Source organism: Lonchura striata, chromosome 7 (genome assembly GCF_046129695.1).
Source record: "Lonchura striata isolate bLonStr1 chromosome 7, bLonStr1.mat, whole genome shotgun sequence".
In the NCBI taxonomy this organism is placed as follows: Eukaryota; Metazoa; Chordata; class Aves; order Passeriformes; family Estrildidae; genus Lonchura; species Lonchura striata.
This window is the reverse complement of record NC_134609.1, coordinates 24462578-24477167: the sequence shown is the minus strand read 5'-3', so window position 1 is coordinate 24477167 and position 14590 is coordinate 24462578. Positions and strand designations below refer to the sequence as shown.

At 39.2% G+C, this 14590-nt stretch overlaps 1 protein-coding gene across 3 annotated transcripts in view; it reads left to right on the top strand.

Moving 5' to 3' along the window:
* The window catches only part of NRAP (nebulin related anchoring protein), a 47716-nt gene that overhangs the window by 31328 nt on the left and 1798 nt on the right, over nucleotides 1-14590 (top strand). For 2 of the 3 annotated variants that reach the window (XM_021525954.2, XM_021525953.2), the window contains exons 27-41: nucleotides 765-869; nucleotides 1264-1371; nucleotides 1791-1904; nucleotides 3210-3407; nucleotides 4742-4846; nucleotides 5865-5963; nucleotides 6769-6873; nucleotides 7240-7347; nucleotides 8947-9258; nucleotides 10069-10173; nucleotides 10846-10944; nucleotides 11063-11167; nucleotides 12682-12789; nucleotides 13454-13765; nucleotides 14010-14162. In XM_021525954.2, the coding sequence (XP_021381629.1) occupies nucleotides 765-869; nucleotides 1264-1371; nucleotides 1791-1904; nucleotides 3210-3407; nucleotides 4742-4846; nucleotides 5865-5963; nucleotides 6769-6873; nucleotides 7240-7347; nucleotides 8947-9258; nucleotides 10069-10173; nucleotides 10846-10944; nucleotides 11063-11167; nucleotides 12682-12789; nucleotides 13454-13765; nucleotides 14010-14162 (2136 nt within the window). The remainder of the gene's footprint in view (nucleotides 1-764; nucleotides 870-1263; nucleotides 1372-1790; nucleotides 1905-3209; nucleotides 3408-4741; nucleotides 4847-5864; nucleotides 5964-6768; nucleotides 6874-7239; nucleotides 7348-8946; nucleotides 9259-10068; nucleotides 10174-10845; nucleotides 10945-11062; nucleotides 11168-12681; nucleotides 12790-13453; nucleotides 13766-14009; nucleotides 14163-14590) is intronic. The other variant, XM_021525956.3, reaches the window with a different exon arrangement.

The following is a 14590-nucleotide window of genomic DNA, read 5'->3' as shown; positions in this document are numbered from 1 at the left end:
TGTCAATGAAAGAAGAAAACTAGGCTAGCAAAGAAAAACAATATGAGAAGGAGAACTCTGCATAGCCACTGCAGGGGAAGTTCCAGTTCCAGTTAATTGCATAGAACTCCTCTTACCTGTCTGCAGACATCTGAAAGTTATCTGGTCCTGGGCCAGCTCTGTGTTCTTCCTCCAAGGGTTGGTGTGAGTGACACACACAGACACCTGTGATGGGATAAATCACCTTCTGAGGTGTTTCAATCTCTTCCCATTGACTATTGAGCACCCCTTTGCAACTAACTCTGGAAATAAATTTGGAGTAATTGTGTAGATAATTACCATCCCATTTATCTGCTAAAATTGAGCACCTTTGGAGAGGTGTTTGGGGATCTTCAACTTCCTGTATTTCTGTGGAATTTCAAAGTGTTAGTGGGCTACTCATTGCTGCACACCCTTAATCACTACTGTTTATTTTTCTTCTCCCCACCCACATATATTGGAAGTTTTATCAAATTAATATTCAAATATCTGAATTTTCATATACATTGATTTACACACTCAAAACTTCAAGGAGCTCCTCTCTAGCATACTCTAGCTGATAAGTGTATCAGATCCCAAAGCCTTTTGAATCCATTTTCATTGATAAAATTACCTGTATTTATTAATGCCTCTGCTGCTTTTCTGTAGTGTTTGCTTTCCATAAAGTTAATTGTTAATGTTTTTGTTTGAACTAATGATTCAACATGTAGAGAGTACTTACTACTGAAATCCATCTCTGTTTGCAGAGGCTGTACAAGGAGCACGGAGAGAGTATAAAGCATCAGTATACACCAACAACAGATCTTCCTGAAATCCTCCAGGCCAAATTAAATGCTATGAATATCAGTGAGGTATAAACCTGACCTTTAATATTTTAAAGGAAAGTGGAGATGTTGATAGTGTTTTGCTGTTTGTCCTAAACAGGAAATCCTACAGGATTTCTTTCATTTACGCAGTATATGATCATTTTATGGTCTAAATATTTCTGAAGTAATGTGGACAATCAAAGTTCTTATCCAACTTCACCTACATTAGAAAAATTAAGAATGATCAAATAAATAATCTTTTATAGTGGGCATTTGTCTTGCCATAATTCCTGTCGTGCATTGATAGTTTGATTTGTGCTTGCCTTTTGCATTAGAATAGAATGAAACTCATGTGGTAACATTTCTAGGGTTTCAATAATGCTGCAATGTCAGCCCTCTGAACAGCAATTCTTCTTTATTTCTGTTCCATATATCCTAGACTCGTTACAAGGAGTCCTGGAGAAGGATGAGAGATGGTGGCTATCAGCTGAAACTGGATGCCATCCCCTTCCAGGCAGCAAAGGCTTCGGGTGAAATCATCAGTGATGTACGTGAACCTGCTGCTGATTCTGTCCAGTAGGACATGTCAGTCACTCCAGACTGTATCTGCCCTGCTGAGTGACTTTTAATGGGAACAGCATGTCCAGCCAGCTCTGCATCTGGGAGGCATCTGGCCTCAGACTAGTTAGTGCTGCTTTTGGAGGTGCAGCCACGGTGAGGGGTTGTTGGTAAATAAGCAAAGGCACGTTTGTGAAAGCAAAGCTGAGCAGTTTACCTGCACAGTCACAGGGATTACAGTTGGGTGAGGTCTTCCTAGAACCCACTAAATCTTAATTCAGATTTATTATCATACTGAATATTGTCAGAAATTACTATCTTATGAAAGCCCTTTTATTCAGGTTTTAACAGCTGGACAAATACTTCTGTTTACTCCTATCCACATTTCTGCTCCTACTTCCTTTTTAGCACAAATATAAGGAAGCCTTTCAGAAAATGAAAGGCCAGATGGCTGGCTCATGTGGCCTGGATGGTGACATTCATATTGCTCATTCAGTCCGTGCAACATCTCTGCAGAGTGATGTGAGTACAAGGAAAACGATGGGGGCATTCTTAAATTGGTTTCCTAACTGTGAGTAGGTCCTCAATGAAGGTGCACTTAGTTGTGGACTAGCTGTCGAATAGCCTATTTATTGTAAACTTAGTGCTTTCTGTCCCACTTTTCAGGTGTATTAATATAATTGTGATATTCTTGCCATTCTTCTATGTTATTTACAAAACCATTAATTTGTCAGTAAAAGAACCTTGTGTTCTAGCACACTCCTCTGCTTCCTACCACTGCTGCCTATCACAGAATATTTTGCTCTGTGAAAGCATCACTCAGAAGCAGGTCTAATTGAGAATTAGCAGTGGTCTTTGTACAGAAGTAAATGAAATCATTCAGTGTTGATTTTCAATTTATTGTTTTTCTGAAAGACCAGAGGATAAATGAGTTTATGGTATTTCAAGTTTGACCTTTTTGGTTGGGGAATAGTCTCCTTCTGGTCTTGACATGTGCCAAGAATGACATCATTTGTTGTTTGCTTATAAGAATTGTAACTCTTCAGTGCATTTTGAAGACTGTGGCTTGATCCAGAAAGCAGTGACATATATGGGAGTGTGTACATGGTTCTCAGAAGTGCTGGTCTTGTAGTGATGGCAGGCTTAGACAAACAGGTAGTAGAAAGTGTTTGAAGAATTTATCCATCTGTCAGGTTACTCTAAGTCATTTGATGATCACCAATAGCTCTGGATGTTCATTATCCTGGTGAACAGCCTGAACATCTCAAATTTGCATAATCTGATTGGGAAATGTCATGTGAAAAAAGTTCTTTGAAGATTTCTGCTCCTTTCTTCTCCTGAACAGATACAAGAAGTGAAAAAATCCAACCCAGCACTAAACAGTAGTCTGAAATTATGAAACTAAACTGGCCAAACCAACAAATATTTTGTCCTGAGGGTTTTTCTAATTCTAATATAAATGACTCAGTCAGCAGCTGTCTCTTTTTGCAGCACTTTCTAAAAATGCAGTGAATTAGGACTTCTCTTGCCAGTTTGCTTAATTTTATAGATTCAATGTATCAAGTTTTAACAAAAAACTAACTAAATAATCTCAGTTTAATTTTATATAATATAGATGGCTACTTTTTGATGAAGAATAGGCTACCTCATATTCTAATTATAATTACTGCTCTTTCACAGTACGGTTAAACAACTTAGAGAACTTGTTTTAAAAAGAATAATTTATACTGCAAAATGGAAGAAATACGAGGAACGTCTCTTCTGATCAAAACCTGAATTTTAATTACTTTGCTGCGGTATCTATGTGATCTGTTTCTCATTTGATAGGTGAGATACAAGCAAGGTTTCGAGGACGCCAAGGCTCAGTTCCAGCTGCCTCTGGACATGGTGCAGCTGGTGCAGGCCAGGCGGGCGCAGTCGCTGGTCGGGGAGCGGGGGTACCGGCAGCTGCTCCGCCGCTACACGGCTCTGGCCGAGGATGCGCGGCTGCGCTGCGCCAAGAACGCGCACAGGCTGCAGAGCGAGGTGACTGCACAGCATCCCAGGGCTGTTCCCCCACGGGTTCTGCTGCAAGGAGCTCTGCTCCAACTCGTCACACCGGGCAGCATGTGTTTGAGCAGCTGAGGGATCAACAAGCGCTGTTTCCCCTTGGTTACGTGTAGGAACGAGACATTTATCTTACTGGGCAGTGGAACAAAATGTGTTTATTCCAAGAGATAAAGTCCAGCAGTCTTTGATGATTGGGTAGAGAAGGATTTGCAAGTGAGGATGATTGGACAGTTGGTAAAAATACCCATTTTAATGCAAACCCACTTCCAACTGGTGTTAACAATTTGGTTTGGATCTGGGTGAAATTTCATGTGTCCTTTCGCACTAAAAATATTATTTCTAAGACACTTCTAAGCTCTGGCCCAAGACATATCCACTGAAATTCTAAGGATGAACTTAACTCCCTACGTAGCCTTGAGTAAAATTAACTAAATAATGCCTTACAAATCCTTAGGCAGAGTCTTGAACAAAGGGCTTTTCATAGATCATATTGCCCCTGCAGACCTCAGGGCTGTATCTTAAAAACATACCTGGCCACAAAATGCTACTGTATATCACCTTAACACTTTCAGCTAACAGACTTAGAGATGACAGACTCTGTTCAAACAAATGTAATCCTAATTTGGGTGAAACGCACATTATCAGATATTCTGAGGCAAGTTTCATCCATCCTACTCCTCATCCTACTCATTTTCAAATGAGATAATATTGTTGTTATGTATTTATCAGGAATCTTTTGCTAACTTTTGAAAATGTAATATTTACAGGGAGTCACTGCTAGGTTTGGTGATCTGGAAAATATTTTAATGAACTGTATGCAGTGGTTCAGTGCTATTTTTCCTTAGAGTTCCTTGCTTATATTAGGGCCATTCAGAACTGTTAAAAATCAAGGCTAGTTTGTCTGCAGTTTCTCTTACTTAAAAGAGAAAGAAAAAGCCATATTTTCTTATGTTTTTATAAACTAATCTTATTTTATGTATATTTATAAATCAATAATATCTACCTGTGATTTATGTATTATATATGAAGAAAATCCATGTACCTAAAGAAGGTTTTTTCAAGGTTACAAAAGGAAGACAGAAGTTGAAGCAGCATTTGGTGTTCATGAGGGTCAGTAGTCCTCAGAATCCTGCATCTGTGCTGTAGATCTGTCAGGGCTGTATTCACACAGACACAAGATCTTAGGGCAATGTGTACAAACTCCCTGTGGTAGGTACTAATATTAACGGAGTTATTGCACATTTTTGGGTGAATAAATATAGGGCATCTCAAATGCAAACTCGTAATTACTTCTGCTTGGTTTTCCTTAGAATTTATATCGGTCTGACATGAACTTTATGCGAGGCGTTGGATGTATTACCCCAGGGGCCCTGGAGATTGAAGGAAAGAAGAAAGCTTCTGAACTCATCAGCGAGGTAACAAAAGAGGGTTTTGATTTCTCCACTACGAACAAGAGTTTGCCAGATGTCTTTCTATTAGACTGGGCTGGCAAAGTGACTTACTGGATAATGCCACACTCCCTCCCCCTGCGTTTGATCATTCCACTCGTGTCCCAACTGCAGATGGGTGAACCTGATGGAATTTTAGGCTTTGCAAACTTTGCTAACTTTTTTGCAAATTTTTTCTCTTGTGTTTCAGACCCAGGGGGTATTTATTTTATATTATTTACTTAAGAATTTAAATGGGCTTTTTCAACTAAAAATAAAATTGTGCCTATCTATAATAAATATCTTGTACTAGTCCTCCAAAATTAGAATGAGCTGTGCAGTGCCCATAGTATTGCAGGGTCCTCATCTCTACACCTGTTCTACAGTCAGTCTGTTTTTCACCTGCTGCTTATGTATGCTGTTGTTTTTCTCCCTCTGTAACTGGACTTTTATTTCATCTGTTCTCTTCATACAGTTCTCCTAGCTTCAAATCTTGCATCCTTTACTCATATTCACATATATGTGAAATGAGGAAAAGTAGGAGTTGTGTTCCAGGGAACAAGTGATCTTGCAGTTGTTTTGTTCATAATTCTGAGCTGTGTCGGGCCACAGGCCAGGTGAAACCATTTTTACTCACCAAAAGAAAAAAAAATCCAGTGGGTTTATACAGCTCCTTCTCTCTCTGGACCGGACTGCCTTTGCTGTAATTCCAGTACCCTGGGTTAATGACACCAAGGGATGAAATAATCTCATTACTGTTTTCAGCATATTCAGCACGGCAGCACTCTTCTTTCATGTCTTATTCCTTATTTACTTTTCATTTTCCCCGTTAGACTTGAATGCACCTAACTCAGAATAGCAAAAAGTAAATTAGTCTGAGGATCAATAGACAAACTAGAGTTTTAAGCACAAAAAGCAGTACTCGACCACTAGAATTGGAAAAAAATCCCTTATCTGACAAGGCAATTTACTTATTCTGCTCATTTTTCTTTGTGTGTGAACTCAGAGTAAATATCGTCAGCAGCCACATTCCTTCAAGTACACGTCGGTGACAGACTCTCCTGGCCTCCTTCATGCAAAATTCAGCAATATGATTGCTAATGAGGTAGGCTCTCCTAACGTGAATCAGAAAATATGCTTTTCAAAATGCAGCAAGCTGGGGATGGAGTTGGGAAAGAGACAGCCCTGTTCTGAAAGCTAAATGCATCAAAAAAAGCGAAAGCATCACTGATTTGTGCCTTTTCACAGTTAGATCGATCTTTTTTTTTCTCAAACATTTAATACCATTTTCAATCCAATATCTTTCAAAAAGCTCACATAGTATCCATACAACAGAGTTCCATTATCAAGTTTTTTGCATGAAACAGAGACTCAAAAATCAGGACTGTGGAGTGTTCTAGAGGGAGCTTATTTGCATACTATGATCCACTTTTGAGGGCTTCTCAAGGACTCTCTTCTTTTTAGAAAAGAATCACTTTTCTAAAATCTGAAAAAACCAAGATAAAACCTGTAGAAAAATTATCAAAATCATATATAATAACTTGAAGAAAAAAATTCAGGCTGGAAAATATGCCCAGTTGACCAGAAATGCTTGCCTTTTTGTTTCACACACATTCATGATGCTCTTGATATTCTTAGGTCTACTTTTGCCCTGCTGGGAATGTAACAATGCAAGACTGAGAATGTAGCCATCATATATTTATAAAAATTAATGTAAATGTCTTTTATGCCCAGCAAAAGCCCCATCTTTATGCCCAGAAAAAAACTTTGCAATTTCAACGATATCCTCAGCTATTTTCAAAGATGGCTGACTACAGTTGTCACAATCATTAACAACTTAAGTACTGCTGTTGTATTATTGAAACAAGAGAGAAATTTAATTTCTGTTGCCCCTTTGATCTCTTTCCTAGCGCCTGTATAAAGCAGCAGGAGAGGACAGTCGGCATCACTACACACCAACCCTGGGTCTGCCAGAGTTTACACGGGCAAGAATAAATGCAGCCAACCTCAGTGATGTAAGAATTTGTTCAGTATTTCTTACAAATTATTTCAGATGCAGGATGAATTGTGCAGTGGCAAGGAAGATGGATAAGTCGAGGAAATTTGAGGTCTATTCTATTTATGCTTTCCCCGATTTGATTATAATGATACTTATCTCCATTAGCATATATACGGTTGTGAGTAAATTAAATCTACATAAAGAACGAGACATGTTTTGTCTGAGTTAGTAGGATTTCCCAAAGATAATTTAAAAAAAAAATCCTTTGATTATAAAGAATGAGACTGTAACACAGAATAACAAATGAAAGATGGTTCCTTTGTTTGTTCCTTTGTGCATTTAAAAGTAAAGCAGCAGTCTACATATGCCTTTCCTACTTTAGGCAAAATACAGAGAATCTTGGCATAATCTACGTGCTCAAGGCTACAAGCTGACAATGGAAGCACTCCCGTTCCAGACTGCCAGGGCCTCCAGAGAAATTGCCAGTGATGTGAGTTGAATGATTCAACCTCCCTTCTTGCCTAATTTCTGTTAACTTCATGTAAAACAATGTCTAAAGCAGATTTTACTGAATTAAAGCAACTCCATAACCATGTGAGACAAGTGTGAGACAGAATATATTACTTATGAATGAGATTCTTTGTGTGAATTAGGAAAAAAAAGAAGAGGAAGAATTGCTGCTAATCGGGAACCAAGCCAGGTTAAACATCTTCCAGTGGGAAATAGCAAATGAATTAAAGTATTTGCAAATAGAAAGAAAAGGAATTCTGCTCTTTTTCAGGCAGTTGGCTCCTCATATTATAAAGTGCCTGATAACTCTGTCCACTCTGTTTTGAACTGACTTTTGGAAGTATTTGGTATTTCCAAATTGAAATGAAATGAGAAAAGGCTGAGGGTTCTTCCAATCTCCAAAACTCAGGAGTGCCCTGTCTGGTTAGGAAGTAAAAATCAGTGCAAATTCCTGTATATATGTATCCCATTAACTTCTAAAATAGAGGAAACAAGTAATCTTATCCTTATAAATATCCTATCATTTAGATTGTTGTATGCAAAACACTCAGACATGGTGGTACCCATTTCTCAGAAAGCCTAGGTTCATCCCTCCTTCACAAGATATTTAATAAATTCTAGGAAGATGGAAAAAGGTCTTCATTTTGTGTAGTTTTTAGTTGCGTACTGTATCTCTAATGTGATAAAATACAAATATATTTCACATGTGTTTGTTTAATGAAGCAACCATTTCTAGTTGTAATTTATAATATATACTTAACCATATTTTGCAGAGTGCTTTTGGTTACAGCTTCAGATCTGCTCGAGAGGGTACAAGTCTGTAATAGAATTACATCCACTTACAACAGATCTGAATTTGGCCCTTCATCTTGGAAGCACTTTATAAACATTAGATGCTGTAATTTAATCCCCACAACTCTCTTGTGTGGTAGATAAGTGTTATTATCCCATTTCAACTACATTATGAACTCTTCAGGGCCCAGGCCTTTCCTTTAAAGTTCTAAGCACCCTGTTGATGCTGTATAAATAAGCATTATCATCATCATCACTATTTCACAGAGAGGATAAATGCAAGATCACAGGGAGAGTCATAGTCCCAGCTAAGATGAGAATGAGGGGTTGCTGGTTCTTATTCTTTCCAAGAAAACTGAATTTACTCTTTAAAATAGCTGGGTGGCATTTGCAAATCTGAAGGCTACAGAGTGCACAGTGTTTTGCTTTTGTATGGATTTCTTTTTCTTCTGTCTTTTGTTTGTTTCTCTCACATTCTCATTCCGAGCTATAGGAATAGAATTCATAGAGAGATAATAAAAGTACAGATTTGAGGTTAAACATGGTCAATGTTTTGGGCATATTCAGAAAATACAATGAGATGCATTTAACTTTAATGTTTTAGCTCCTGTGATATTTAAATTTGAGAGCAATGAGATATTCAAATAATTGCTTTCTACTGCTACATACTTTGACTGGTTTTACAGAAAACATAGATGTTTTAGTAATTTATCTTAAGGTATTTATCTGGAATAGCTGGTCTAAGTTTGGCACATTTTCACTTTTACCCTTTTTCTAAATTTTTTAGTACCAATATAAACACAATTTTGTAATGGAGAGAGGAAAATGCATTGGTGCCAGGAGTGTTCTGGATGATGCCAGGCTGCTGCACTGCTTGCACGCTGCCAAATTACAGAGTGAACAAGAGTATAAGAAGGGATCCCAAGATGTGTGGTCTCAGTTTCATCTGCCCATGGACATGGTCAATCTTGTCCATGCCAGGAAAGCCCAGGCCTTAGCAAGTGATCAAGATTACAGAAAGAGACTCCATGAATTTACAGCACTCCCAGAAGACATGAAGATGAAGTGTGCCAAAAGAGCCCACATGCTGCAGAGTGAGGTAAAGTCTTTCTTTTGGACCCTGCCAGCCTCAGTAGGTAGGCTGTACCAGTAGTTCAGGCTACTCCTGAGCCTGCCTAGACAGGGAAAGGCTAGGGCGTGAGGGAGAACCTCAGCACTTGGCTCTTGCCTTTAGAACCCCAAGTCAGGAGTCCAGACAAAAGGTGATGATGGTTTTGCCTGATGCCCTCACTGCCTAGTAGAGTAATGTACAGCACACATTAGTTAGCTGATTGTCATGTCCTTTTTACATATAGGCGAGAACAAAAAAGAAAATTGGGTGGTTGGATTAGTCGTAGAGTGAGACACAATGATTCTAAAGTGAAGTCAGGATTGTTGGGATTCCAGGCACTTTGCTGACTTTCACTTTTTATTGGGTCTGCCTGATTTTCTTTAATAGATTAGGAGCTAAAAGCAAGCCTTTAATGTGAGTAAAGAAAGAGTAATGTGTCCTCCTAGAAATGGGGTTAACGAGGAACCATGAACCAGATAAAATAATTAGTATTCCTGACTTGTACTCACCTCATAAAATTATTTCAAATGAGATTCCTTTACGCCCAGTACAAACAGGTTATTACTTACTGCTTTGAGTCATACTAATTCACTCGTGGGGCCTTCTCTTGTAACTTGCATATGATACATTATTTAATTCCTGGTGGAACGAACAAATGCAAACAGTTTGGCTTTACGATCTGATATGTGCATGGCAAATGAAAAACCTCAAAATGTGAATATGAACCAGGGAGTTTTTTAAAAAACCTTAATAGCTGTGGGTACAAAACTGATAGATAACGATTTTCCTTTTTAACAGCATCGCTATAAATCAGACCTGAACTTCATGAAAGGAGTTGGTTGGATGGCTCTGAGATCTCCGCAGATAGAAAGTGTAAAGAAGGCTGGAGAGCTCATCAGTGAGGTAACTGATAAATCTTTCATGGGATAGCAAGTCTGTAGGAATTGTTTACCATCAAGGCTCCTCGTTACATGACACTTACGAATGTAGCTTATCATTTCCTTTTGATGTGGGAGCCTGTTTATACAAGGTGTAAGTTACCAAGAAGCAGTATGGGAGACGCAAGTCCACTGTGTGACACCTGCTGAATATTTTCCATTCCAAATGAAACACAAGAGTATAAGCAAAACATGTAGCAATAAATAAATGCAGGATACTCCATTATGAAATTCTAAGCAGGTGGTTATGGAAGTTGAATAGAAAGATACAGCACTGACAACCACAATGAAGGGGCATTTGCCTGCTAAGCATCATGCATTAATGGAGAAAAATTATGAGCTGTCAAAAGTGTAGTGTTCAAAAGCTTTTTGCATGTCAATTTTAGTGGGAAGTCTTTTGTGCACACACACACATAGACACACTCACAAAAAAGTTCTCTGCCTGATACAAAGGCATCCCCAGACCCTAGCTGAAAGAGCAACTGAGACTAAAGCAGAACAGTGGCTTCAGAAAAGTGTCTTTTATGTTTTACCCCAGTTATCACACTCCTGGAATTGTCATATATCATTAACAGAAACATCTCCTGGTTTTTTTTTTTTTCCTTTGTTTATTTTTGTTGCCTCTTGCCCCTGTCAGATAAAGTACCGTCAGAAGCCAGAAAGTCTGAAGTTCACTGCTGTGGCTGACTCTCCGAGTTTGATCCATGCCAAAAACAGCTACCTCCAGTGCAATGATGTAGGTTTCATTCTACTGTATAAGTGATCTTAACTTTTGCTGTACCATAATGCATGAAAGAATTGATCTTGACATTGCTTCCAGTATCACCCGCATTCAATGACTTTTGGCCCCACAGAGACTGTACAAGGCTGGAGGTTCTGAAGACAGGCACAGGTACACGCTGCCTCCTGATCATCCGGACTTCATCCGAGCCCGCCAGAACGCGCTCTACATCAGTGATGTAAGCAAACCTTCTCCTTTGGGCAGCCGACTTGGTAAACTTGTTTGGGAATAAAAACTTGCATATATGTAGAAGCCAAATTCTCTGAACCTGTCCAGAATTAAAAGAAGACAGAGGCAGTGAACAGCCAACAGTTTCTAGGTTTGAGCTGGAGGAATCTGGACAAGTCTGCTAATTTTTCTTTTGAGCAGTCATTTAATTTTCGAGGGCAGTAAGCTATTATTAAGAATTTCAAACCTTCATTACAGATACGATTAGATACAAATTAAAATAATTTTTGTTTTGTTTGGGTGAGAGAGGAGGGAGACTCCTTTTTCCTAGACTATATATTCTACCTTTCTGAAGCTGCAACACTGTGTTGGAATGATCCCTTAGGCATAGTTGTCATCAATGGATGTAACTGAATCAGTGAGTGGAATTAGTTTAAAGAAAATTTGTTTTCACATTATCTCATACAGAGGAACTTAGTCTATTCCTAATGTCCTGTTCCCTGACTAAATAGCTGTTGTCTTTACCCGTAGGGTCAGAATGACCTTAGTTTGCTAGGAGCTTTGAGACAGGTGAAAGAAACAAGTAGAAATTACATTTTGAAGCAATAGAGGAAAATGTAAAAAGGCAAATATTACGTGCAAAGATTGCACACAAATGAAAGGTCATCCCTGCTAGCAGGGTGTACGGTGATGCTTGCATTGCTTCTGCCCTGGCTGTCTTGCAGGATTTCTGGCATCTAAATTTACTTTCAAATTTATTACCACCTAGCAGTACAGTCACCAGCGAAACAGAAGATTGTCATAAAATGTGGAGTGGATTTTGTACTTCTTTTCCTATGGTCACAAACCCCAGGAGGGATGAATCAAAGACTGACAGAAAGCAAATGAATAAAATCAGAAAGGGACAGCTGAAAATGTTAGCTAAGATACCATGGCTGTGTAGTAGGACCTGTAGACTGGAAGCTATTTTAAGAAAGCTACTAATAGAAGAAGAACCAAATCTAGAGCAATTTCTCTTCAGGATGTAAATGTGATTCACATCCTCAAAGTCACATTAGAATCGGCTGTTATTCCACATGAGTTAATGAAGCCACATGTGGCTGGGGATAGAGATGAGGATCATTTGAAAAGCTTGAAATAACTGGTATTGAAATTAGGATGCCAGGAAACCCAAGACACTGTGAGTGGATGCATCAAAAGAGAGAATAAGGGCAATATCAATGCAATATTGATGTGACTGATGCATCACAGTTTCTAATAGAAATTAAATCACATCAAAAACAACCACATTCAAGTACAAAAGGAAACCCTGGTGGCACTTTTCAGATGAGGCATTTTATCATTATGGTGAATAGAAAAGAAGTTGAAGTGCTATAGAACTGGATCAAAACCTTGGAGATAGTACTGATGACTCTTGATACAAATAAGCCCAGTAGGATAAAACATTTATTATTGCAGTTATGGGACTGCACTTAAGAAACTGCAGGGGGAAATGACTTTTTTTTTCTTTTCTTTTCAACACAGAAATTGTATAAAACATCTTGGGAACAGACAAGGGCATCTGGCTATGATTTTAGGATTGACGCCATCCCATTCCAGACAGCAAAGGCTTCAAGAGAGATTGCTAGTGATGTAAGAATTGTTCTGTTTCAAGCACTTCCCAAACCTCTTCCCATGCCACCCCATCCTGTAAAAATGGGTGAAGTCTGACATGAATGAGCTTTGTTTTGGTGTGGAAAATTGGTGATCCAATGAAACAAAGTACTGCTTAAGTGCAAAGATTTCCAGCTGAAGTCTGCCATTAGTAATGTCCAAAACCAGGCTGTTCTGTCTTATATCCCAAGAGTTTTTCTTGGGAAGAAGACATATTATGATTTAATCAAATAATATATGTACTAGGCTATGAATAGTTAAAGCATGGTTTAGGATAAAGTGGGTTATCTTTGAACACAGAAGACCACAGCTGGCAAGAAAGTTAAAGATGGAGGAGCTTCACTGGTTGAGCTGTGTATTGTGTGTACCCAAGAGTGCAACAGTAGGAAGATCTCTGATTACTTTTGAGAGATGAGCATTTTAGGCCCCCTAAGTCTTTCCACTCCTTTAAAAATGATCACAAAAATAATTCTTCTAAAGTGTCTTGTTAGATTAGGAGATGTGGTTTGATATCAAACAAACCCTTGGTCTTTGTGCACTACAGGAAACATGATTGATAGCCAGGAGAGGATAAGTTATTTCATAACAGAATTTGAAGGTAATTTGAATGTGAAAATGAGATTTTCTTCTGTACTTCACGCAGTACAAATACAGAGAAGCCTTCCTGAGAGACAGAGGCCAGCAGATTGGATTCCTCAATGCAAATGATGATCCCAAAATCAGACATGTCCTCAGAGTGGGGAAACTCCAGAGTGACCTCCAGTACAGAAGTGATTATGCCCTAAACATGGGACAGTTCCAGAGTCACCTCAACCAGCCAGGATTCCTCCATGCCAAGAGAAGCCAGCAGCTTGCAAGCAATGTTAACTACAGGCAGCCCTTGCACCAATACACTTGTGACCCTGAGCAGTTAAATGTGAAACATGCAAAGCAGGCCTACAAGCTGCAGAGTGATGTAAGTGTGGCTGAACAGTGCTGTCCTTCCCTAAACTGGCAGCTGTCTGTGCAATCTCCTTTGCAAACCTTACCTACCAACAAAATCACCTTGAAAGAACCACAGTCTGCTTGCTAAAAATGAATAATTTGTTTATTATTGACTCTGCTGCTCCTTTATATGCTCTCTGTTGAATACCCAGGGCATGTGATTTGGTTAGAGCGCAACAAAATAATACATCCTGGTCCTTGTTTCATTCTTTCAGATAAAATACAAGTCTGACTTGAACTGGCTCAGAGGCATTGGCTGGACTCCCCCAGGCTCTCACAAAGTTGAAATGGCAAGAAGAGCTGCTGAGCTGGCATACCTTCGGGAAATGGGATTGCTGCAGGCTTCTACTCAGTACAGACCTGGAGCTGTAAGTAGAGCAAACCATCCTTCTCACAAATCACAACAGCTCTGCTCCCTACCTGCACACATCCTGTCTAACACTTTTGAATGCTCCCTGGAGTCTACAGTTCTCCCTGTTACCTGAACAGGATATGTGCACTTCCCTCATGAAGCTTTGTGCATTAGTGCACATCTTAATTTGAAGGAACCATTGAAGGGAATTCAGCAGTGTCATGTCAGGATGTGCTTTCCCCAACTTGTGGGTGATGTCATATCTCCAAGTGTCCTAGTACCTCTGAGGAAAGCAGAAGCAGAGGTAGAAGGGACTCCCCATGCAAGTCCCATTCTCTTTTCCTAATTTAATCAGGAACCACTTGCTGCCATGTAATTCCATGTTGCCACGTAATCTCCCCTGGCAGCCGTACTGATAGGATGAGCGTCGGTGCCTGACAGCGT